The sequence below is a fragment of the Dermacentor variabilis genome, unplaced genomic scaffold (genome assembly GCF_050947875.1).
Source record: "Dermacentor variabilis isolate Ectoservices unplaced genomic scaffold, ASM5094787v1 scaffold_18, whole genome shotgun sequence".
Lineage (NCBI taxonomy): Eukaryota > Metazoa > Arthropoda > Arachnida > Ixodida > Ixodidae > Dermacentor > Dermacentor variabilis.
Window position 1 is genome coordinate 8,467,929 of NW_027460346.1, and position 25,654 is coordinate 8,493,582.

Genomic DNA, 25,654 nt, shown 5'->3' on the forward strand with positions numbered 1-25,654 from the left:
GCGCCGATGGACGCGCCACTGGTGGCGGCCTTGCGCAGTACACTCGGGAAAGGAGCCACCCGCGCGCCGTAGTTTGCTGCGTCATTGATCGTGCTTGTTTGTCTTATTCACGTTTCCAAAGCAAAATGAGCAACACGCTTGGCACGTGTCGGGTAGCCAAAGCTTCAAGGAATGTTGAAGAAGAATTGTTGCACGGTGGGGTGCTGAAATACCGGCAAAAAATGTGCCGGCGATACGGTTCTAATCATTCCCCGCGAAGCCTCATCAGCGGGAGCAACGGTAGCAATGGATCGCAGGCGTTCGGCGGGAAATTCCTTGTTCTCATCAAAGGTTTATTTTGTCGTGTCGAGTATTTTTCCACTCGATCATTTTTAGACGGGGAAGCGACGAAGTTCGCCTACAGTGCAGCATGCGGTTTAAAGGCATTTCGCTGAAGTTCTGAATGCCGTTTGCCGTTTCTACCGTTTGCCGCTTCTTCACCGCATTGCGCTATCTAAGGCAGCACGACTGCGCGAGTGCATCGTGTTGTATGTTTGAGCTACTGACGCTTCCAAGAACTGAAATTGATGGTTGTATGCGGCCTATAGTAAGTCCTCGCACCAGCTGTGACGCACTTCGTGTTTTTGCATCTAATTTATGCGTGGCTTCGTGCATGTTGAACTGTTGCTAGTTGCTTCATGTGTTACTGTTGATTTTATTGAGGTGCCAGGTTTTCACCCCGCCAGGTTTATTAAAGGGTCTAAATCACGCTATGTTTTATCGGCAAGTGCTTCTTGAACATCTTTGTTCTTGTCGCCCGAGGGCATCTTACTTATTGTGGTTCCTTGGGAAATGCGTTATGAAAATAGGTAGTTCAGGGCGAGAATTGCCAATAGTTGCTGCATGTGGTATTTCTGTTCCATGTTCGCTGAAAAGTTCTCGTCAAGTTTGGGAAGTCATCACACCTTGATGCTGTCTGAGCAGATTTACCACGCCGAGTGATTTGTTTGTTTCACAACGTTGTCCCTTCTAGCATGTGAATGTTGTACTAAACTGAATTCTTTCTTATTATGCTTACGCTGCAGAGGACTAAACCCGGCCTTGCCGCCAGCCCCCATCTACTTTGGCTTGCGCTGCTCTGCCTTTAAATATATCAGGTGGCACCTCTCTCAAGTAACATCCGAGGAAAAGAACTACTGAAAAATTGGTCAGACTAGCTTTGTACGTTTTCAAGCGGCTCCCTTAGGGAATTTAATATTGCGAAAACTGCAGCGGGAACGGCAGTTAATCGGCCTATGCAGTAGAATTGCGTCGCCGGTACAGCGCTAACTCGCGCTGTTATTAACCCGCGCGTTTGGCGACTTCGTTGACTTCGTGTACGCGTTTAGATCAATAAATGCGCGATTACTATTCTTGAAGCGACTTTGACGGCACTTATTCGGCGATGTCACATGTATTCATCGGCAGAAAGGTCCCAACGACATGTGCAGACATCGCACCATGCGCATTTGTTTGCTATATAAGTCTGCACTAACGACGTGTGCCTGTTATTGATAAACAGAAGCAGTATTATCGCAAGGGTCGAATTAAAAAAAGGCGATCGAGACATCGCATTGCTCAACAAAACCTAGCGGCTAGATAACATGAGCTCCACTTCATTTAAATAGGGTTCATGGTGTTTGTCTGCGGGACGCACCTTGCACATATGTGGACCAGGTTGCCCAAAACATCGATAACATCGTGTTCATACCCGCTCCTACAGCTGTCCCCGTAGAAGAAGCAGTCTGGCAGCCGAACAAAGGAGAAATCGCAGCCGCGAACTTAAGCCATCCATCCTGCAAATGGTTCTCGTCTGCTACTGCTCCCGAGCGTACTGTTGGAAGCGCCCGCTAGGTGGCTGTCAGTGGCGCCTCTATAGGCGGTGCACTACGCGTACAGAGTCAATGTATAAGAACTAATATTTCGGACGCAAGAACCCTTCGCCGTCCGATTTTCCGGACGTTTTGCCGTGACCGCAGGTCCGAAACAGCAATAATCAAAGCCACCACCGCTGTCATTTTGGTTATCTCGCAGCCTCGAACCGGCGCTCTCGCACACAGATCTGCTAGCAGCCGCATCCACCACCGCGGCAACGTAGGGCCAAGCTATTTCGACGTTCGCTATTAAGTTTCTTGCCGTTAGGTGCCGTGTACCGCCTCTTTTTTGAGGGAGCTTGAGCTCAAAAAGCAAAGTGTTGGCTTACGCAGGGATGCAGGTGTCCCTCATCCAAACCAAAATAAACTCTTTTTAAAGCAATGAAGCGCAACACTGCGACGATGTGCGCGGGCTGAGAGTATGTCGGGACAGTTGAGGTTGACTTTCCAGATGCTCAAAAGGAATCTCACTTCTGACAAAGTTCGTTCCTCATATCAATGAGCTTGCTATCAGTTGATATAAATAGCTCATGTTCGAAAATATTTGCCTTTGTAAGCATCTCTTTTTTATTCGTACTTGAAAATGTTCGACTGGATTTGCAATGGGCTTTATCATTTCTTTTTCGAAGATATTTTGTTCGTTGTGCATTATACTAACCCTTCCCTTTTGGTTTCTTTGTGAATAAAATAAACACTGCTCCTTACTATTCACAGTGAATTAAGTCGTCTTTTTTTATTTTTTAACATGCTTATACTAGAGAGTGACAGCATCGGGCGACGTGGTGTCAGCCCGTCTTGACGTAAAACAAAGTTCTGTGTCACTCGTGGATTGTTGCAAAGGGACTCAGGAAAAACTTGAAAAATTCGGGGAATTTGTAATGTCAACTTGGTAGGCACCCTGAAGCGTGAACACGAGAACGCGTGGCTCGCGCGGAGCGCATTCTGTAGCGGCGGCGGCGGCGGCGCCGCATGCGAAGTAGCGCATACGCAGTGGGTCCGACGCCCACGACAGCGCTTTGTTTCCGCACCGGCCTCATGCCTGGTTGTGCCGGCGCTCCGATTTCCCCCTCACCCTTTTCGCAAGCCCTCCTCTGCTTTCCGCCTCCTGGTTGGACTGCACCCTCCTCTCCGCTTTCCTCCTCGCGTCTTTCCTCCCCCAGCGGTGCTCCGCGTTCGCTTTCATCTTTCGCGGTGCTCGTTCGCTCGGTTACGCCGACGCCGACGCTCGCCGCAGGAACGGGCGCCGAAGAGCTACGCCCTCAAAGCTGCTCTGCGGAACACTGCCAACATACACGGCGTTCACTTGTCGTAGAGAAGCCGACTTGCAAAACTTCGTTCATGTGATTTACTGTCCGCACGATATATTTTGCAGTTTCTTTGGAGTGGAACGACGTTAATAAATACAAAACAACAACCATTAAGTTCATTTACGCCTGTTACACCTAGTAAGTTCTTACACACTTTTAAATGTCAGCTTCTCCACAATTCACCAGAGGCCTTCGATTACAGCGCATAATGGTCTGCGCATAAACTTTCCCGCATAATTCTGAAAATTTCTCCTGAAACAGTGCTCGCGGACGCAGCCAGTGGTGCAGCATGTCCCTTCTCATTTCAGCAGGGTGTTCAAGTCCTTTTTCACAATCAAACACGGTTATAAAGAACTGGTTGGTGCACTACAATTGGTTCTATCTATGAAGTAATAGGATCTATTCGAAACCTGGTCTTATGAGCACTAATGAACTTATATGATAAGTTCATTATGCACGGGTGAGGAAACACCCGATGGCGACATGACTATTGAAGCAGCATGCACGTGTTTGCAAACGCATCAACAGGGCAGGCTTTGTAGCTCTCTATATCGGATGATGCTAAGGATATTGCACGCTAGCAGGTTAAGTTAGAGCCTGTTATCAAGCTTGCTGAGGTGCATTAGAAAAAAAAAGATGCTCAGGAGCATGCGCGAAAAAAAAGTTCGTTTTAAGGAGCTTATTTTGCATTAATCTGGCTCATCAGTCTTCCGTGTCCAATGTAGGCCCGCTGCGGTGGCTTAGTGGCTATGACATTACGCTACCATAATCACGAGGTCGCGGGTGTGATTCTGTACCGCGTCAGCCACATTTCGAGGGGGGTGAAATGCAAGAAACGCTTGAAACACTTCAGGTTAAAGAACCGCAGGCAGTCAAAATTATTCCGGAGTCCTTCTGATCATATGGCGTGCCTCATAATCATAATTTCAGCATGCAAAGCCCCGGAATTTAATTTCCTTTTGTTCGATATAGAACATAATTCGCTGTCCCTTGGCTCGTTACATGATCGGGTTTGACTATATAGTTCTTGTTCATTTTTTTAACAGTTCCGCGACCTGTATTTGGCGCTGAAATTAAGACATCGAGTTGCTGCAGTAAGACATTTAGCTGCAGGGATATCTAAGCGTTAGAAGAAACCATAGATTTAATTTTAACCGCGTTCATATAGGCCATGTGAAAGTTCATTACGAGGTGCCTTCAAGAATACTGGCGATATTTGTTCATCCTTTAATAACACAGAACACACTCCATTGAAAAATCCATATGCCCTACATAGCTCCCATATCCGATAATCTGATATGAAACATATAGGACCCCATTCAAAAACCCGTTTTTCCCACATGTTATATGATGTTATTGGATATAGGAGTTACGTGGAATCCGGTTTTTTTTTTCATTAGGGCAGCTATGTTAGAACCCTAAAACAGCACTTAAGAAGTGTATCTTGTCATTAATTACGTGAGCCGTACGCCCGTACATTCAGTTCGGCATTTTCGCCCCGTAAATGTGCACGACACCAATAGGAGCAACGATTTGAATACTCACATGGGCTTTTCCGGTCGTATGCGTCTGAAATAGCAGAAAAAACAACAACGTTACAATCCTATAAGGCAGCATCTTTTTTGCGAATAAATAACAATGAGGTTGGGGAAGGAAGGTTTAATATCTGACCGTCATTGTAAATGCGAAGGGAAATAGAAAAACTTCATCCACAACACCTCCTAGGTGTTTGAACACCAACAAACCCGACGTGTGGCACCGTTGCGTACTTGGCCGCCAAACCTGCACTTCCAAAATTTAGCTTCCAAGAATAAGCCAGGCATGTGTCACACCCATCGGCAAACGTGGAGACGAAAATAACCGAATTGAATTTCGGGGGTTTTACGAGCCAAAACCACGATTTGATTATGAGGCACGCCGTATGGGGGACTGCAGATTAATTTTGACCGCCTGGGGATCAATAACGTGCCCCCAATCCACGGGATACCGGCGTTTTTTTTCATTTCGCCCCCATCGAAATGCAGCCGCGGCGGCAGGGATTCGATCCGGCGACCTCGTGATTAGCAGCGCAACACCACAGCCGCTAAGCCACCACGGCGAGTTCGAAAATAACTGACGTGGATCGGTTTTTTGACGGTCGCGCTTAGGACATACCGACCAGCTCGCTTGTGCATTCAGCATGGTCAACTCTGACGTCTTTATCTAGATTGTTATTTCTGTATCGTGGTAAGACTACCTCGCTGCATCCACAAGTGGTAGATACTATACTCGGGCCGGCTGCGTGACGATAGATAGATAGATAGATAGATAGATAGATAGATAGATAGATAGATAGATAGATAGATAGATAGATAGATAGATAGATAGATAGATAGATAGATAGATAGATAGATAGATAGATAGATAGATAGATAGATAGATAGATAGATAGATAGATAGATAGATAGATAGATAGATAGATAGATAGATAGATAGATAGATAGATAGATAGATCGTGAAATAAGGTAAATGTTCGACAGCGATTTAGCCTACAGTGAAATAAGTATTTGCTGTACACATATATGAACAAGAATTCCGGATCGCGAGTCAGTCTCTAATCTGTAGAGGAGTACGGTTATCTAGGCCAGTTGCTCACAGGAGACCCTGATCATGAGAAAGAAATTTATACAAGAATAAAAATGGGTTGGAGTGCATACGGCAGCAGGGGCGTAGCCAGGGGGGGGGGGAGGCTTATGGGGCTTCAGCCCCCCCCTCCCCGAATTTTTTTCGTGTTCTCCTTGCACCACCGACCAAAACAACCCCCCGCGCCAGAAATCAGTCTGGATTTTGTCTAAAACGTCTTTTTCACGCTCGAAAATACATCTTAGCGCGTACAATGCGAACTCGGGCTAGATTTCGCGGCAACGCCCATGCACCGCGAGTCACATAACGCAAGGAGCCGCATCCGAGCACAAAGTTTCAAGGGCGTTTTGATGGCGAGCGGGCTCGTCGTGGCATCTCGCGGAGGCCGTGGAATCTACGGAGCGTATAGATTTCAATTAAGAAACTTTGTGGATATAAAATACTCATAAACTTTTGTTGCGAAAAGTGCACTGACATTTGTAAAGTCGTGCTTTAGATTTTCAATTCCGGAACGTTGTGGGTTCAATGTTGTTATAAACATTTGACGCCAAAGGTGTATTGACTTTTCTGAAGTCGTACATTGGAACATACTAAGAGACAAGCCAATCAACACACTATCAGACAAGTTGACAAAGCAGGAAGCGATGCCCTATGAGACGAAGCGTTATGGTGGTTCATTTGTGCCGTCATGTCACACACACACAAAAAAAGAAAACAACCAACATTTTTTTTTCATCTGCGCCAAAGCATCCATGTCAAGACACTAAAGCCAGCAAAGGAAACTACGTTCTTATTTATTTTTCTACTTGTAATTTTATTCGCGAGGACCACATTGAGCATCTTAAATTTTCTTGTTCTCGCTACCCACGGGCTGCCAGAGCCAGCCAGAGCGCAGGCGTTTTTCTCGTGTTGCCCCGACCATCGCGCTGCGTACTTGGGCACGCGTTCGTTTTTCTCTGGCCGAGTAGATTTTCGCCTGGCACCCGCCGCGGTTGCTCAGTGGCTATGGTGTTGGGCTGCTGAACACGAGGTCGCGGGATCGAATCCCGGCCACGGCGGCCGCATTTCGATGGGGGCAAAATGCGAAAACCCACGTGTACTTAGATTTAGGTGCACGTTAAAGAACCCCAGGTGGTCAAAATTTCCGTAGTCCTCCATTACGGCGTGCCTCAGAAATTGGCTTTGGCACGTAAAACCCCATAATTTAATTTCTTTTAAATTTTCGCCTGGCAGAGTTTTGGATGCCTTCTGGCTAGTAGACGAGAAAAAGAAACAATAGTCGCTCGCCGCCATCACTGTGGTGACTCGACCGATTGCAACGCGTTCGCTTGAGCGCAAGCTCTCCGGAAAGTCTTGTCTCGCCGAGGTAGGATAGCGAGCAGTATGCGTATGGTTCTCGGTGGACCAAGCGTCTCACGTTTTCTTCGATATGCCTTCGGTAGCCACATTAGGTGTCCAAAGTAGGCATTCGATTGTGACCAAGATGATTTATTTTGCGTTTCTTCACTTCGGTGCCCGCGCCCCACAAAAGAAAAAAAAATACGTTGCAGCGCAGCGAATTGTCGCATGGTGAAAGTTCGATTTTGTTATTTCTTCTTTTGTGGAAAATAATGGGCCACGAAATGCTTCGGTTGCGGGCTATTCTTATATTATTGCGATAGCAATTACGGACACTCCAGGCGCATTCCTACCGTCGCCGTCGCCCTAATGTTCCGTGTAAAGTCCAAGGGCGATAACATCGTGACCGCGCGTCGCATGCTGTATGTGCCAGTGAAAAGGGGGGGTTGGCATGGGTGAGCCGACGATAGTGTCTCAGTCTTGTGTGGCAAGAGACAAAAGCGGGGAGGAAGCGCGCCGCCTTCCGTCGCGCGCGATACATAGGGGGGGGGGAGGGGAGTTGGGGGAGCATGGGCGGGCCTTCGGATTGTGTGATCTGTGAATCTGTGATTGCGCAACATGTTCATTTGCCTTGTTTGACGCATTATATACCGTGACTTTTTCTTAGATACATATATTTATTGGAGATTTATATGTATACTTAAATATCTTATTGCGAGGTTTTGTGTATATGTGGAATGAACTTTGTTTGCAGTGACACTTTTTTGCCCTTTATCAAGCTGTATCTTCGCATTTATATTTTCCATTGTATCTTCGCATTTATAATGCACGAGGGCGAGTCAAATGAAAGTGAGCCGACCAACCCTGCGCAATAATGGTTCGGTTCATTATCTGCGAGGCATGCGCGTAGCACACAGGCATCTCTCATTTATAAAAGTGACACGCAGATGTGAGAATAAAGGTTCTCTAATGCTCATTCACTGGGTTGAACATAGTTGCGTGACAAAATGGACACTCCAAAAGTTGAACAGCGTGGTGTCGTTAGGTTTTTGACAGCTGAAGGTGTTTCCTAAAAAGAAATTAGTCGCCGAATGGCTGCCGTGTACGTTGAACATTGCATTTCGTTGGCCACTGTGAAGCGTTGGAGCAAACGGTTCAAATAAGGACGTGAAAGTTGCAAAGACGATCCAAGACCGGGCCAAAGCCACCGTGCAATCACCCCCAACGCAATTGCAAAGGTTGATGAGCTGATTAGACAAGAACGGAGGATAAAACATCGATGAATTGGCTGAGCGCGTGAACATCAGTCACGGTTCGGTTCACACCACAATTCATGAACATCTCGGTTACCGGCTCTTGCGTGCGCAATGGTTGTCCAAGATTTTGAACCACCGCCATAAGACGGAGAAGTTCGGCGCTGCCTTGACTCATTTTATCCGGTATCACAGTGAGGGTGACGACTTCTTGTCTGCGATTGTGACCGGGAACGAATTATGGTGCCACTACTTGAGCTTCAAACACGACGGCAAATCTTACAGTGGAAACTTTCGAATTCACCACCCTCAAAGAAAGCAAAGGCCGTCATTTCCGCCGGAAAGGTGTTGTTGACTTTTTTTTTATCGTCAGGGGCTATTACTGATGGAATTTGCTAAACCTGGAGCGACTATCAATCGTTCCCGATATTGTGAAACGCCGGATCGGCTGCGTGTCACAATCAAAAACAAACGACCTGGAAAATTCAGGAATGGTGTCATCTTGCTCCATGACAGTGCCCGTCCCTATGTCTCTGATGTGTTTAATACAAAACTGGCAAAGTTCAAAGTGGGAGACGCTGCTACATCCACCATACAGCACATACCTGTTACCTTGCGACTTCCTCATTTTGGGGCAATTGAAAAAAACAGCTAAAGGGAACCAGATTCATGTCGGACGTTGACGTGAAAGAGTCATTTGCAGACTTTGTGAAGCAGCAACCCAAGGAGTTTTATGAGACGCGAATCACGCGACCCGTTAGTCAGTGGGACAAATGTGTAAATGCCCATGGAGACTACTTATAAATAAAGCACCCCGTTTGTCATATATTCGCATTGGCTCACTTTCATTTGACTCGCCCGCGCATGTTTTGAAGAACTCCTGCTTTTTATGTGTGCTCTCTGTTGCGACTATAATTTCGGCGCAATTGCTCACAATACACGACCGGTGAGAGCTGCTCATGTGCAATACATTAGAACCAATGACAGCGTCATTGAGATTTTTCCCTGGCCGTTGTATATGTACAAACATGTAAACAAGGTTCTTGACTGACTAAGTTTCATGAAAACATTTGTCCTCAACTTGTTCATTTCATGGCCTTTACGTTTTTCATATCAGCGGCGTGCGCTGCTTTGCTGGTTTTGAACTGATACAGTTCTAAACTTCGTGTGATATTTTCTTTACTTATTAAATAGACAAAATCATGGAAGCATTGATATCAGTTACATTGGGCACAATTTTTGGGACCATACGAGTATATTCTTTTCTAAAAAAAATACATATTTTACTTGTTTTGACAGTGCGTAGCGTTAAAGAATTCGTTTGCAAGAACTTTCGCAATGGTAGTGCAGTTATTATTCATGTATTTGATCCCTCGACAAATGCTATACGGAGGAGGCAGAGGTGCAACGTGAGCCCCCTCCCCCAAACAAAATTTCTGGCTACGCCACTGTACGGCAGACATTACCAAATCTTGACTGGCAGCTTACCACTGTTGTTGAAAAGAAAAGTGTACAATCATTGCACTCTACCGGTGCTAATATATGAGGCAGAAACTCGGAGAGAGAGAGAGAATGAGGGAGGCAGGGAGGTTAACAAGAACTGAGCCCGGTTGGCTACCCTACACTGGGGGAATGGGGAAAGAGTAGGGAAAAAGGTTAAGAGAAGAACAGAAAGTCCATTGGAGGTTAACAAAGAAGCTTGAGAACAAGTTAAGGACCGCACAAGGAACGATGGAAGGAAAAATGTTAAGGGCAACGTTAAGAGACAGAAAGAGAGTGGTGTTGACCAGAGAGCAAACGGAGATATCCGATACTAGTTGGCATTAAGAGAAAAAAATGGAGCTGGGCAGGCCATGTAATACCTAAGGTAGATAACCGGTGGACCATTAGAGTTACAGGATGAGTGCTAAGGGAAGGGAAGCACAGTCGAGGACGGCAGAAAACTAGGTGGGGGTGATGAAATTAGGAAATTTGTCAACGCCTTCGTCCTTCAATGGACTTAAAAATGGGCTGATGATGACGAAATAAGAAAAGGTAACCCTGTTACTTAATATATGCGATACACTATAACGTCGCCGCAATATAGCTTTCCGTGTAACGTGGCATTAGTATAAACATCAGCAGAGTTGTTGCACGGTTCGTGAATACCTCGACAATCAAAGAGCCCGATCTGCAATGAAGAAACGCAGCGCGTTGGCTAAGGTACTGTCGTAGGTATACACACTCGTCTACAAGTTGACGAAACGATCGTCAACTTTCTCATCCATCACCCTTATTGAGACATTGCTGCTGCCAGCTGGTGAAACCATTTTGATCGCCGGCTGATCATCTTTATACCAGAACTCGTTGCAGAATGTGAACGAACAGGGTTTACGGTCCCAAAGGAACACACGCAGTATGAGAGATTCGGTATACCACGAAGGCATCCGGATTCATTTTCATCACCTACGGTTCTTTATCATCCATGCAACACTGGGTACGTTAGTGCTTTCTTGCATTCTGGCATTCCAGTCCTACAGGAATGCGGTTGTCGAGTCCGATAATCGAACCCGTGATATCGCGCTCAGAAACAGAACGCCATATCCACTGAGCCGCCACTGCAGCTGGTCTCATTGAGAGGGCTTCTAACACGGAATAAAAAGGCAAGCTCGGCAGTACGAAACCGCAGGTGGCGAGAGCGATCCGGGGGAGGGGGGGGGGGGGAGGTGCTACCTGTCGTATCCTGCTAAAGCTGCCTGCTATATATCCACCAGCCCTCCAAGTGCGCCATTGGGTCGCTCACACTCATTGTTCGGGCAGCGCTGATACAACGCGCGTCTCTACCTCGGCAACAGCGTCCTCGCGTCAAAACAGGACGCGTCGCTGGAGCAGCGAGGAAGGAGACAGCAGCAGTGGCTCCTTTTAATAAAAGCCGCGCAAGGGTCGGTGGCAGCGAGGGTATAGGAAGTTTGGGAAGGGAGTGATTGAGGCAGGAGACGACGCAAACTGGGAGCCGGCGTTGCACTGCCAGGGGGGTGGGGGGGGGGGGGGCACTGTATAGTATAGAGGGGCCCATCGTATCGACTGCGCCCGCGTGTCGTGCGGTGCTAGCGCCCGGACTCGGCCCCGGGTGTCGAAGGGGGGGGGGGGGGGGGGGATGGTGGTGCGGCTCGGCTTTATTGGGCGCCCTCCTGGTGTGTGCGTGCGAGAACGCGGAGAAGGGGTCGAGCTGCTGCTACGATTCTCATCTCCATTTCGCGCGCGCGCGCCTTTCTCTCCTGTAGCATGCGCGAGGCGACGGCGCCGCTTTAAATGGCGCTCTGCGGCGGGAGAGCAGGGGCGCGGCGATGCCGGCGAGTGGCGGACGTGGAGTCGTCGCGGAGTTCTGCGCAGCGGTACCAAATTCGAGCGCTGTGCGACACGCTGTGGCGCGGGGATATACAGCTGGTCAGCATTGGCCATAGTCCGTGGACTCGAGGCCGCTACACAAGCTGCACGATGCGGAATTTATGATACCCGTGTAATTGGTCGTCCTACCCCCGATTTTTTTTTTTTACAGCTGGGGCATTCGGAAGGAAGAGTCGGGGGTATCGAGGCGGTGAATGAAATACTCGGTTGTGCCAGACGGTACCTGCCATGTTCGTGCGAGCTTTTTCGAATGCGTGCACTCAGTTCATACTGCAAAAGCGTACTTTGAGTCGCCAAAACAACAATTGTCCAGAGACCGTTCTTTTGCCTTGCTTACCAATGAGCCCAGCGTGCAATAACAAGTCGGGTATAGCGGGATATATTTTGGCTTGTACGAAGCCAACGTGATGGCAAGTTATGTCCACGCACAGGTTCGTTTGGTTGGCTGGACTTTTTTTCGTTTTCTTCATTTTTTTGTCCTCACATTTTTGTTTGTTCGTTTAGGCTCTGAAAGAACAATAGCTCAATAGTACTAACAGGACACACTTCCCTATACATGCAACCTGCAGCGCGAGCTACGAGCGCATAAATACACTCGAAAGAATCACTTCCTTAATGCGACGTCCGAGTCCTTTGTTCCCGTCGTCCACGGGGCATTCTCAAGAGAGGCTCAATGGCCGTACATTGCAATTCGACTATCGCCGTGTGCTGCCCGATTCGGAACGAACAAAGAAACGTTGCCTTATAAGGCGCACGTCTTCCGGGATAAAATGCCTCCATCACTTCAGCAGTACTGCACGCAACAAAAAGCGCGGATCTACTGCACGGGGCCGTTCTTTTTAGCTGCTGCGCGCGCGAGGTGTTGCTAGTGCGAAAGGGGAGAATAAGAACCGTTTGCCGAGCGACGAAGCGTCGTCGTAAGCGTCACCTCTCGCGCACGGAAGCGGCGAGACAATTGAAGTCGGCCCGACAGACCTTTCCTTCTTTGATTCCCGGAGGGGAGAAAATACACTGAAAGAAAAATAAAAAGAAAGGGGGGCCCCCTGCCACGAATCGCCACGGGACTCCCCTAACAAATTACCATCGAGAAGATTGGAGAGCGACGCTATTAAGATTCGACGACCGACGTTGTCTTCATCTCTCCGAGAAGAGGACGCAGTTTGTTCCACTTTGCTCCCCCTCCATCTCTTTCGGCATCGCATTTAGAAGGCGTCTATCCCGTTAAGAGGGCGCCCTGATGGTGTCCCCATTTCAGCGGTTTACGCGCGCGAAACTGCGACGACAGGACAGGTGTAATGTGACCAGTGAAATAGCCCAAATCTGGATCGGCATGCATAAACAGAAAATTCCTGCATTTGAGGAGTATAATCATATAGCCTTAGTCCCAGGAAGAATCGTAACCTTCTCTTAGTGGATGCTGTTTCTTTGTTTTGTTTTTTTAGTGAGATAGTGTTCAGCGGTTTGTTTATCATTACCATCATACCCAATGTTCTTTGTAATACTCCAATTTTTTTTTTTACTTCACACTTTTTATTTGGCTTCACTAGCTGGCAGGCGCGCACGCGCGCGTGTGTGTTCGGGATTAGCGCTCAAGATTAAGACACGCTCGAGATTAAGCATTAGCTTGTCGTTGTAGCGGGTAAGCATTACCTTACAGTGTAGCAAAGTAAGCGCGTTTCTTCGCACTCCATACACATTTAGTATGACCCAATTTTCCGTACAAATCCTCGTCAACGTGTATATTTGTGCCGGCGCTTAAAGGATGAAGTCTGAATGTGTTGTCAACTTTTGTGGGAGGTGATGATACCAGTGCTCTGCCAAAGTAAGTAATGTAGCGGGAAACAACGACCCATAATTTTTGCAACGAGCCAGCACCGCCCGTGGCCCGCCGATGCCACAGTTTTTACCTCTATGGTATAGGCACTGGCCTGACTCTACATTGCAGCAATGCCTGAACGTGCATCCTGTAAATGTGGCGCTGTTGGCAACGAGGATTAGACGCGTTGGCCGATTCTTCTTTTGCACGGTATTTCTCTCAGATAAGGGTGTACTACTTATAGGGCCAAAATCACAGAGCTTTTCGTACGTAATAATTATTTGTCATTGGTCCCAGAAGTGATTTATTCCAGTCGTTGCAGAAACATCTATATACGCCAGCAGCTGCCACCGTGGTGTCGCAGTACATGGCTATGACTCCCTGCTGCAGCTGCGACTCCGCGGGCTCATCAGCCGCAGTGCGGTAGAGGCGGTGTGCAAAAAAAATATATATAGAAAAAAAAGGCGCTCGTGTGCTTAGATTCAGGCGCAGGTACGTCAACGAACCCCGTATGGTGAGTCGCTTTGGGAGGTGTAACCACTTCGATTTAAATATTTTTTCTTTGCCGAATCGGAGCATACGGCCGCGCGAAGCAGTACGGAGCGTTAGCAAAGCGGAGACATAAGACGCTGTACCGGACGCAAGGCGCACACTCTATAGCATTGAAGCAACGCTGGTGGCGACATTTCATGACGCCGTGTTTAAACAATGCGTGCACACCTTTCAGCAACTCTCGCTTATCTACGGTCGTTAAAGTGTCGGCTTATAAGCATGGTGGTAACGAAGTCATCGTTCGTTGTTGTTGTGATCAAACAGTCGCGCGCTTCAAAACACAAAATATAAGAGCCATCTAGTAGGGGCCGTCACGTGAGGCTGTCTGCTATTTCTTCTGTGCGCCTCTAATCATAACCTCGGCCTCAAAGACCAACTTCAAGTTTCAGACTGACCACGTTGAGTTGCTACTGCCTCAGCGAATTTCATCACCCAGTCCTGGCACTACTAAGGTAGCCTCAGCACGAAGCCAGCGTGCAGCATGATTTCGCTTCTACAGGTATATGCGTCATGTACGGCCTTCAAAAGCACAATCATAGGCATTCATGCCAGACTGATTTGTACTGTCTCCCAGTTCTTTCTCTCTTTCTTTCCTTCTTTCTGGACGCGGGGAAGCTAAATTCATTTGACCCATTGGTCACGTGCCAAGACGTTATAGTGACACTAAAGTGAGATTACAGTGCTTTCACACTCACTGCATATGAACAAACCAAACTTCTGGCCTCCCACGGTGGCGGGGTCCCAAACGTACGGGGTCTTAAAAAAAAAGATTACAACCATTCCATTCTGTGAAGATGGAATGGCAGCGAGAGCTGACGACAGTCAAAGCTCTCAAACGAAAAGCCAAAGTGCTTTCGCTGCCATTCCATCTTCACAGAGTGGGATGGTTGCCCGGGCTCGCGATTGTCGTTTTCGTTCAGCATCACGGGAACGTTCTTCGTCGGTGGTCGTTTCGCGCCGGCGCCGTTTACATTCTCGTTGCTGTTCCCTCTGGCGCTCCTCGTACACATGTTGTTCTCCGGGTGTACGAACTACACGTGTTCACACCAACGATAACGCAGCGGTTTTTAGCGCCGATACCTCTCCTGTTTATATACTGCGATAACCTTGACGTCAGGCTATTGTTCACGGCGAGCGTTCTAATCTGTTCCGCATTTTGACATCTGCCCCGCCGCACTGCACCCGTACGTGATCACACGCAAAGCAAACAGTGAAACCCATTGCGTATCGGTTTGTTGGAAATCGCCAAGTCCGTTTCTTTTGCCAGACGCCGAAAAAACTACGGAAGGTTAGTCATATACAGCTTTCGCTGTAAAAGTGACGAGACGCGGGCTGCCTATTTCAGTCGCCGCTGTAGGGTGAACACCACTGTTCAAAGAGGGCTCTGCAAATCAAAATGTGACTACGTAAAACATGCAACGATATCAATACTTCAGCAACATGGCAGCGGGCCGGGGAGTCCACCTACCAGGCTCTGTACCTGAGGCACAACGTCAACACGTTCGCGAGTGGTTTCATTTTGAACCCTGTCGCTCAAGTGGACTAGAGGGGCTGAGAGACTGAAATAAAAGAAAGCTTGCGGTTTTTCTTTCGCAATTACAATTTGCGCAAAAACACTTTTGCGGCAAGAGCAATGGCCTCGGAAGCAGTTCGCTGTCCGTAGTATACATACATTCGTGCCCCGTAACATTCGTTTCTTTCTTTTTTTTTTCAGCGGAAGTCGAGAGGGTGTTCGAGGCAAAGAAAGAGTAAGACGAGCGTCTATATAGTTGTTTGAGTTGCCATTAGACGACTGTCTGCGGACTAGAAAAAAAGAAAAAGAAAATGTTGTAAGTTGGGCGAAGGGGGGGATATTCACACTCGTTAAACGAAGTGCCCGTTCCAGCGGGCGAGCGTCGCGCGGTCGACCAAATAGGCCGGTGCAATTAGCGTCCCCTTCCGAGAACTGGGTCCCGTGCGAGACAAGTCCGGAATGCCGCCGCGGGAGGTGGCTGTCGACTCGCGTCGCTGTGAGTTGTGTGCTTTGTCAGTGTCCTTTTGGCGTGTCACTTTTACGACACGCAGATAAAAGCCGCCTTATCGGCCGCCCGCCTCACGCCACGTGGTGCTTGTGTACTCCAAAAAATGGTCCCGACGCGCGGACTTGCAGTATTCGTCGGCTTTCGCTCGTGTCTCTTTCGATTTTCGCACGACACACATTCGGTGCCGCATCAGAGTTGCCAAGGCTATCTGCCTAATTAGATAGACTGAGCAAACGGCACATGTAGACACTCGACAACGATGCCAGTGGGATTCAATTCAATTGTGGGGTTTTACGTGCCAAAACCACGATTTGATTATGAGGCACGCCGTAGTGGGGGACTCCGGAAATTTGGACCACTTGGGGTTCTTTACCGTGCACCTAAATCTAAGCGCACGGGTGTTTTCGCATTTCGTCCCCATCGAAATGCGGCCGCCGTGGCCGGGATTCGATCCCGCGACCTCGTGCTCAGCAGCCAAACACCATAGCCACTAAGCAACCACGGCGGGTGCCAGTGGGATGTGAACACCCTTATCTTCGTACTCATCATATCAGTACGCTTATATTGTTTTGCTTAATGACGGTCACCTTATTATTTTTATTTTGTCCGGATTGTCACTGTTACCAATTTGTCGTTCGGCGCAACAGGCGCTACATCATGGAGGCTACCTAGACGCCGCCCATATACTGTATCCGAAAATTCTTGAATGTTGTCGCCGGTTGGGGGTCGCAGACATTCTCTTGCGAAGGAGTCTTGCCTAATGAGGTTGTGCTTGCGACGCGAATGTTATAGTACATTCTCGAAAGTAAGGGAACGCGATCATTTATTCTGGAATATACTGCGATACTTACACAGACAGTGGACGGCCTTGACCCATAAGATCGGATTTCGACGACCGACAACTGCTCTCGCCGTTATCGCTGTGCTTTGAGTGTTACTTGTTTTTCCGGGCCCAAGTTCGTTAAATAAAGAGTTTGATTAATGATCTGGAGCGGTCTCGTTCTGCACCGTCACTATAGCACGTAAAAATATTGTGCTTTATATATCGTCGTATCGGTCGTATCAAACCAGGATATGCACGCCTGGCACTTTCGCATACGGCTTCTCACCCCCGTAAGGGCAGTACAGAAGTGAGGCACCCGCCGTGATGGCTATATATATATATATATATATATATATATATATATATATATATATATATATATATATATATATATATATATATATATTTCCTGCCGCGGCGCCCGCACTTTGATGGCACTGGAATGCAAAGACGCTCGTGCGCCGGTGCTGTGCGTTAGATAATCCCAGGTGGTCAAAATAATTCCCGAACCTTCCGCTCACGGCGTGCCCCGTGGCTTATTATCACAACGTCCAAGATTGGGAGATCAGCTTTCTGCTGGGGCTGCCCGCTTTACCAAGGCTCCAGTGCAAACCTTGATAAATAAATTTTATACAAACATTTTACCTCGGTATCTATACTCCCGTGTCCAGGAGGATTGTAAACGCTTCGTAAGCCGGCGCTCCGGTGAAGCCCGGGGTGAGGTGTGTTGCTGAACGTTACGTTCACCCGAACTGCGTCTACGTGTTTCTGGCAAGGTTCCTTGCAACTTTGTTTATTACAGTCGTCAAACTTTTAAGACGAGTTTTTTTTTTTTTTTCATTATTCAACATCATCGACGCATTCGCTGCTTAGTATTCGCATTGTTTGGACTCGTTACCTCTATTGGCCTGCCTGGACGAATTATTTGAAAATCACCGTCTGCGCTGAGCGAAGAGCGGACGCACGGAGGACGCACGCAGCGAACAATGAGCCCTTAACAGTCGACGCCGCCGTAAAATTCCGTTCGCTCCCTCTGGCCGTCCTCCAGCGCACTTCTTCACTGATCTCCATTACATGCCACGGAATCTCTGTTGGCAGAAGTAAGTGTCATGGCTGTTGAATGCGCTGCGCTGGCGAACTTGAAGGAAATAGCACACACACCACGCACAAAAAAAGAATAAAGATAAAGGACGAAGATGAGAATTTAGCGGTGTGCTTGTATACGCTCGTGTTCGTCCTGATTCTTCCTTCGAGCTCCATAATGTAGACGTGGGATTAAAACTAGACTCACCATGAGTCCTGCAAAAAAAATAAATAAATAAAGGAAAGAAAATATGCTGGAAAATTCAGACAGACGACCTAGAAACTGACCAATGTACTGCGATGTTTGCAATGCGAAATCCTAACTGTAGTCTTCAGTTTCAGGTTACCTGCGAAGAAATTGAAGATGTTCGTTTTTTACTTCTTTTTCGCAGAGTCCCTGGACCGCATACGTTTGATCTCTGGAGTGTACCACCCGGCCTAATTCAGTACTCTTTTGCGTTATAGAGAATACGCAGGAGTATATGTTGTAGTTTACGTGTAGAAGCGTCGCACATTCTTCTCTTCTCTAATGGTTAATTAAATAATTAAATGTGAAGTTTTACGCTCCAAAACTACAATCTATTTATGAGGCACGCCGTAGCACATGGGGAACTCCGGTTTAACTTTCGAAATGCGGCAACCGCGACCGGGATTCGATCCCACGACCTCGTGCTTGGCAGCACACCCCGCCATATCCACTAAGCAGCCACCCCGGCGGGGTCAAACTCCGTCGTGACAAGCTCTAACTGTCACAGGCGAGGGAGCCTATAGAGATTCGGTACGTGAATTGAACTACGTTGAGTTGTTCAGGATGCCAGTGATTTCCGTTGACCCATCTAGACAGTAGAAACCGTACTAGTGTGCTTTTGCTTCTTTTGTTCGTGCACCTTAGTGCAATGAAATGACCACTTTTTAAAGACAATGTCTTTCTCGGCTAGTTAACACCACTTTCGAGTATGTTTCTAGCTTCTTTCGTGGGCTAATACCGAAGATTGTGTAGTCTAAAAATTTTGGTCAATACTTGCGCTACACACGCACACACACACACACACACACACACACGCATATATATATATATATGTATATATATATATATATATATCCATCCGCTGTCCGACGATACATTAACCATTTTTGCACCACGGACGCTCTTCCCTCCCTATACGGCGTGCTTCATAATCGGATCGTATATAGCTCTCGCATGTAAAACCCCAGAAATTATTCAAATAATTAACACGTCATCATACGTCAAGACATGGGCCGATCCCAAACGACAGTGCAGTAAAAAAAAAAAGATGTAAGCAGTGCGACGCTCATCCTACTCGCCTCACGCGAGGCGTGACGTGATAAGAGTGCGGTACGCAGTACGTGACTCAGTCCCACTGTCACCCCCATCTCGCTCACGAAGACACTGTCTTTGTATCCACTTCAACTGGAGGTTAAATATATCCTTCCGAATGTTTCAATGCTTGTAAACCGTAGCGCGCAGTTGATTTTCAACTCAACGACTTCTCACTCGAAGCCGTTGGCAACGGCATGAACGCGCAAGGTCATGGGTTCGATTCACAGGCCGCCGAGGTTGCATTATGAGGAGAGTGGAACGGCTCACGTCGTATATAGTCCGCACTGCCCGACTTGACTCGAATTCCTTCGCCACGGCATTTCTCATACTCCTTGCAAATGCGCTATTACATAACATCCGAAACGACGAAGGCAATTCGTACGACAATCAATCAACTCCGCAGCCCCTTTCCCGGATAAAGTATGTCCGGCTTCTCCTGCAGGCAGGAAACAGGAGCTTCAATTGACTCATTGAAAGGAGAGTAGATATCTACACGCGCAACAATTATGAATGGCAAATTACATCATTTATTTATTTATTTATTTATTTATTTATTTATTTATTTATTTATTTATTTATTTATTTATTTATTCAATACCCTACATCGCCTTGGTGGACATTATTGCAGGGGACTCGAAACAGCGACAAAAATGAAAACAGGGGAAAAAACAGGCACAGTGATAAGATGAACATTCACGTGAGGCGTATATATCTTGCAAGGATTAGGTATTTGCAGGAACATCGACGGCTTTCGCGTCCAAACTGTTGCACTCGCGAATCGTAAAAGGAAGATAACAAGAATGAGTGCGCCAACTTACAAACCTTTCTAGCCTGATCATTAATGGGACGTGCATGTTTGTCACGTCGTCATGAAATGTAGGAACTTTTATCAATACCGATATTATTATTATTAGCGAAAAAAAGAAAGAAAAAGGAACTCGGAGCATTTTTTAAAAATTTTCGTTGCCTGATAGCTTTTTATGTTTATCCCACACTCAAAGATAAGTATATTACATCGGAAGTTATAAGGGCCACTGGCGAAGCATGCAGCAGAGTTTTCAATGCGTTCAGGCTTGTGTATCAGGGACGAGACATGCGCGGGAAAAAACAAAGAAGCCTTCGTCTGCGAGCACACGCGGACGGTCCGCGGAGATTGCGAGACGGGCGCGCGTCAAGGAGCGTTCCGTCGGTGGGCCGCTTGCTCGGCGAAACCCGACACGTCGTTGCGCGCTGATGAGTTTAGCAGGGTCCCTCCCCCCTCCCCCCCTCCCCCCCTGCACACGCGCTCTCAAGCCTGGCCGACCTGATCGCGCTTGACACCGGCGGCCCCTGCTTCCTCCCAGGGGAGAGGGACGGCTTGTCCCGCCTGCTGACCTTCCCATGGGACGCCGGGAAAGAGGCACCGCCAGGATCAACGGTGTCGCTGAGCGTTGCTTGTGTTTCGGGGTTCGTTGAACACGCCGCAGTACTGCTCGCCTCCCCCGAGTTGACAGGCAAACGAGGGGACGAACTCGGGTGGCATGCGACACGCACGCAGCGCAGCAAAAGGTGGGTGGTCTGTGGACGGGGCCGCGCGCTGCGGTGTCTGGCGCCTCGGCACCCGTTACCCGCGTGCACCCCGAAAGGACAAAAACCAGAGAAGAGCAACGCGTACGGATGCAAAAATAACGCGTCTTCTCTGCTCGCCAAGCGATCAAATAATAGAAGACCGTGTTCTCGGTTCAGTGGAGGCGCCGGGGAGGCTGAGGGGGGGGGGGGGGGGGTGCGCACAGTTAACGCGCCTGTAATGTTCCCCGCGCGGTCAAAAATTGGGGCCACGGAGGCAGGCGCTGCCACAGTTAATTCTTTATTATTATTATCGTGACTGCCTGAGGAGGAGATATTGCCAAGAAAAGACACAGAAAGGATGGCGAGCGCAGCAACGGTACAGTGAAGCGTGGAGATACATTTAAAAGTACAAACACTATACACACAGCGCTCATAGGTTCGCCAACAGGGAGCAAGGAACGCGCTGGTCGGACTCGGTGTCGGCGCGCTGGATAATTAAAGTGATGATTTAGGACGCGGCGCCGATAATAGACGGCACACGGAGAGCGTTGTTATCACTTTCAAGCAAAGGCGTTGTGCCGCCGTATAAGTTCACTCGCCCTCTTGGGGCTACAAACGCGATAGCGCGCGCGTACGACATCGTGTGCGCGTCGACGCGGCACGGACAATGGATTTTTTCTTCTTCTTTTTTTTGCGTTTCAATGCTGTACTTTTGGCGGCGACGCGGTTCCACTGGGGAGAAGGTTCATCTGCACGGCGCTATGTGGGAGTAGAGACGTCACAACTTTAGATGTCGTTTTATGTGCACGCTTGTACGTTCGTTGTGCGTTTGTGCTAGCGCGCGTTTGTGCCTATACGCGCGTATAGAGAAGACCAGAAGGCACAGATAAGGCTGCTGGTGCAGTTCTGCAGGAATCCTTTTTTCCCTCGTGCGAGAAATTTGCGGTCAAAATTTGAGCGAAGAAGGATGATCGCTCCAACGAAGAAGGGATTACGAAATGTTCGCCCGTTGCCGGCTCCCATTGCAGCCTTTAAATAAAGGAATACCAAAGAAAAACTTCCAGCCGCGCCTTCCGTCAGCGGTTGGTCATATGTGCCTCACCTCACCTTATGCCCTCCTTTTAGCGAGAGAAAAACAAAGAAGCGACGTTTTCATTCTGCCCAAGGTCGCCAACAGCAGTAGATTTGCAATTCGAGCGAGAAACATCCCGCGTTCATAGCCCCTTCTTCTAACACAACCCCCGCCCACGCCCCCTTGCCTTTTCTAATTCTTTTTCTTTCTCTGCTTTCTTATCCTTTCTTTTTTTAGTACAAAAATAAATATGTCCCGCATTAGGCGCTCAACGTTTGTGCCATGACAGTGTTCGACGTGCGTCATTATATATGCATGAGGGTCATTCCACGCCAAATGAGTCAGGTTTTTTTTTTTGACCGTGACAGATATAGTTGAAAAGATTTCCACGTGTGTGTCGAAGTTTGAAACTCATTCTGCCCGTTTATTTTTCTTCCCAAACATTTTCTAGCATTTCGGCTAAAAGTTATTGTTTTTGCCATGCTGGGAGCCAGAAGGCATCAATCAACATTGTTTTTTTCAAAGGCACATTGTATGATCTAGTCGTTCAAATTGTGTGTATAGCAAGACAATGAAGTGGTGTGAGTGGCGAAATAGCCGATATGTCAAATATATGAACACTTTGGGTGCTTTTGGCACCGACAAAAGCCTGTAAAATTGCAAAGTTTCAATTTTTTCTCGGAACGCGTGAAAACCCATAAGCCACAATTTAAATATAGAATAGTTGCCCGGTTGACAGAGTTTGCCGAAAAATATTTGAAGCTTAGAAGGCTCAGCGGATGGCCTGAGAAATAACCGTAAAATTATACATTTTTGGAGAAAGCTTGATGTTCAGTAAGGTCAAAAAAGTAGTATTGGTGGTCGGCTTAAAAATATGTGTGATATATCATCAGATACGTGTCTGCTATTCATCTGAGAAGTTACAAGAAGGTCTTACTTTTTAAACGCGAAATTTTATTATTTGAAATGTTCATACGTTGATCGCGCATGACGGCATAAATTTCCGAAGTCTTGCCGTCTAGCAAAGAGAGATTGTTAATTTAAATGAGCCCGAGAAATTGTTCAAGAAACTGTGACTGCTTCTTTTCTATTGATATGAAGACGAGCGACGTCAAGCGTCGCAGCATTGACTCGTAATTTGATTTTCTTTCCATGAATGCGAGAAGTGGACGTCAACCACGCCTTAGCACATCATCCTGAACAGGGCACACATCTATTTTAGAGCCGAGCATGTTCAGGCTGTCGAACAGCCGTAACGCTAAGCACCAAAAGACTTTGTTTACGCTCGTGGAGAATTTCATGCAGTTATAATTATGAAAGCGTTGGGGTCTACTCGCATCGTCTTATGACAGTCTTTGGGTACCAGGGAGCAGGGCACAAAGTGTCTTGCTCCCTGTATGCCGCCATTGCATGTCCCAATGCATGTTGATCTGCCGTAAGGCGAAGCAGGTCGCAATTTTTTTTTCCGTTTACACATGTCGTGTTGCCAAATGCGAGAAGCAACATGACGAGGGTTAATTGCAACAATGCGCCGAGCGAGCGGCCGCAGCTCCATCTCGCCACGGCAAGCGAGCACTGAGCGCGCGCCCGCCGGGGTTGAGCCCACAGCGTGTGTATAGCAAGCTGCGATAAAGGCGGCGGGCGCCTAATCTCGGCCGCGCATGCCGAGCTATCGCGAGCCGGTGCTGCGTGTGTACGCGCAGTCCCACTTCGGAGGTGGCGCGCCCGCGAGTGTTGCACCATGGCCTCCGAGATCACCCCACACGCATGCGGGGGTGATCTCGGAGGCCATATTGTACACAAACGCGACGCTACCCAACATTCTCATGGCGAGAATAAAAAACGTACATACAGCTTTTTAGCCACGCTATACGTTTGCATATCAGCCGTATATACGGTAGTACGGTCTTTCGCGTCGCACCTGCTCTATTTAGCGGGACAGAAAGATTTCGAGGAGGAAACGGTACGGCGCACGATTCGGCGTTCGATCCAGCGAAAGCCGTGTCGCAAACCTCTTATAACACGTTTCCTTATCGGTCGCATCGATCAGTCGCCATTCGGTTATCTTTGAGACGCATCGTACCGTCGTATACCGGACGCCGCGTCGTATAGCATGAGTCTTCGCGCGTCGGCTCATGGTACGACGCCTTTCCGCGTGCGGTAATAATGCAGCACGGCTATAATAATGCACCTACAATGGTCCTGAAGTGGAAGTAGTGCGGCGTCCGCGTGGCCGAATTCGGGCGCTTGTTAGTGGGTGCCGAATAACGTTACCGCGTAACTGTACATATACTCGACCGCTCGTTGACTGAATATTCGTGGGCAGGTTTACTCAACTCGTAAGATGATTCGGGTAAAGCATAATCGGGAATTAATAGGCTATGAAAGTTCATAGGCTGCGAGGAAATTATAGGCTCTGCGGGAGAGTGCTGGGCGTGAGCAAAATGAGGCGTTGCCTAGTTCCTGTAGTCGACGTCTATTGTTTACCTTTCTAACTAAAAACGAAAAACGCCAGGACCATGCATAGCAGCTTTCACTTGAGCATGCATGCCTACTATTTTCTGCCGGGCAGGCTGTATACGGGGCGGCCCTGGATAAAGCGATCCCAAAGCAAGTGTACAACACGCGAACTGTAAGGTAATATACAAGTAGTATATATATATATATATATATATATATATATATATATATATATATATATATATATATATATTGTATATATACAACGTGTTGTATATACAATATACAATATACAATACAACACGTGTTGTATTGTATATATATATATATATATATATATATATATATATATATATATATAGTGCACACACTGCAGCGCGTTACATTGTTGACACCTTCCAGCCCTTCGCAGAGCAACTGGCGCCAGACGAACGACGCTTCGAGTACTGATAGCGCCTTACACTTCGTGCGTTCTTCACTAGCCTTGTGTTCGGTTTATATTGGGCCACCTTATTGACATTTTCATCAGGCAAGGAGGATTAAGGCGCGCGGCGAGCCTTTCCTCCTTTCTGGCTTGGGCGAACCGGCGTGGCGCTGCTTAATTGAATTTGTTGCCGTCGCGTTGTGAAGGAACGATTCGGAGATGTTTTAGCTCTTTCTCCGTGAAGTTTACGTGATGTCAGTTGATACGAAGTCGTCGAAGAACCACTGTGTAGCCTTCCAGTGCAGCGGTAACTACAGTATTCGGAGATGTTCATTGGGTGCACAAACATGCGACGTGCATCATCAGCCACGATGTCTGTATGTATTGTGAACTATTTCGGCTGCAGTGCAGGTTTTCAATCGACGAAGAGCACAGGCGTCTGTGAGTTGCCAGCGTGCAATGGAAAATTTTCTCCCCATCTGATCGCTAGGCGTGGTAACTAAAACATAACGAGTGCTCACCTACGGCCAAGACAATGCGACCCCGAAACATTAGGCGCCAATCGTTATAAAACATTCCCGCCAACCACCGGCATCGTACTCACGTATTTCAAGTCAAGTAGAGTTGAAATCACTATGATCTGTCTACGTTAGCCTTCTGTATGAGCTGAACGGTGTTCCTCAACACAGTGATCACTGCGATATACGTCGGCAA

At 47.7% G+C, this 25,654-nt stretch overlaps 1 protein-coding gene across 1 annotated transcript in view; it reads right to left on the reverse strand.

The window, feature by feature from the left end:
- Positions 1-25,654, reverse strand: part of LOC142568380 (pituitary homeobox 3-like) — a 156,526-nt gene that overhangs the window by 94,244 nt on the left and 36,628 nt on the right. Inside the window, exon 3 of the mRNA XM_075678378.1 lies at positions 4,745-4,768. Within this exon, the coding sequence (XP_075534493.1) occupies positions 4,745-4,768 (24 nt within the window). The remainder of the gene's footprint in view (positions 1-4,744; positions 4,769-25,654) is intronic.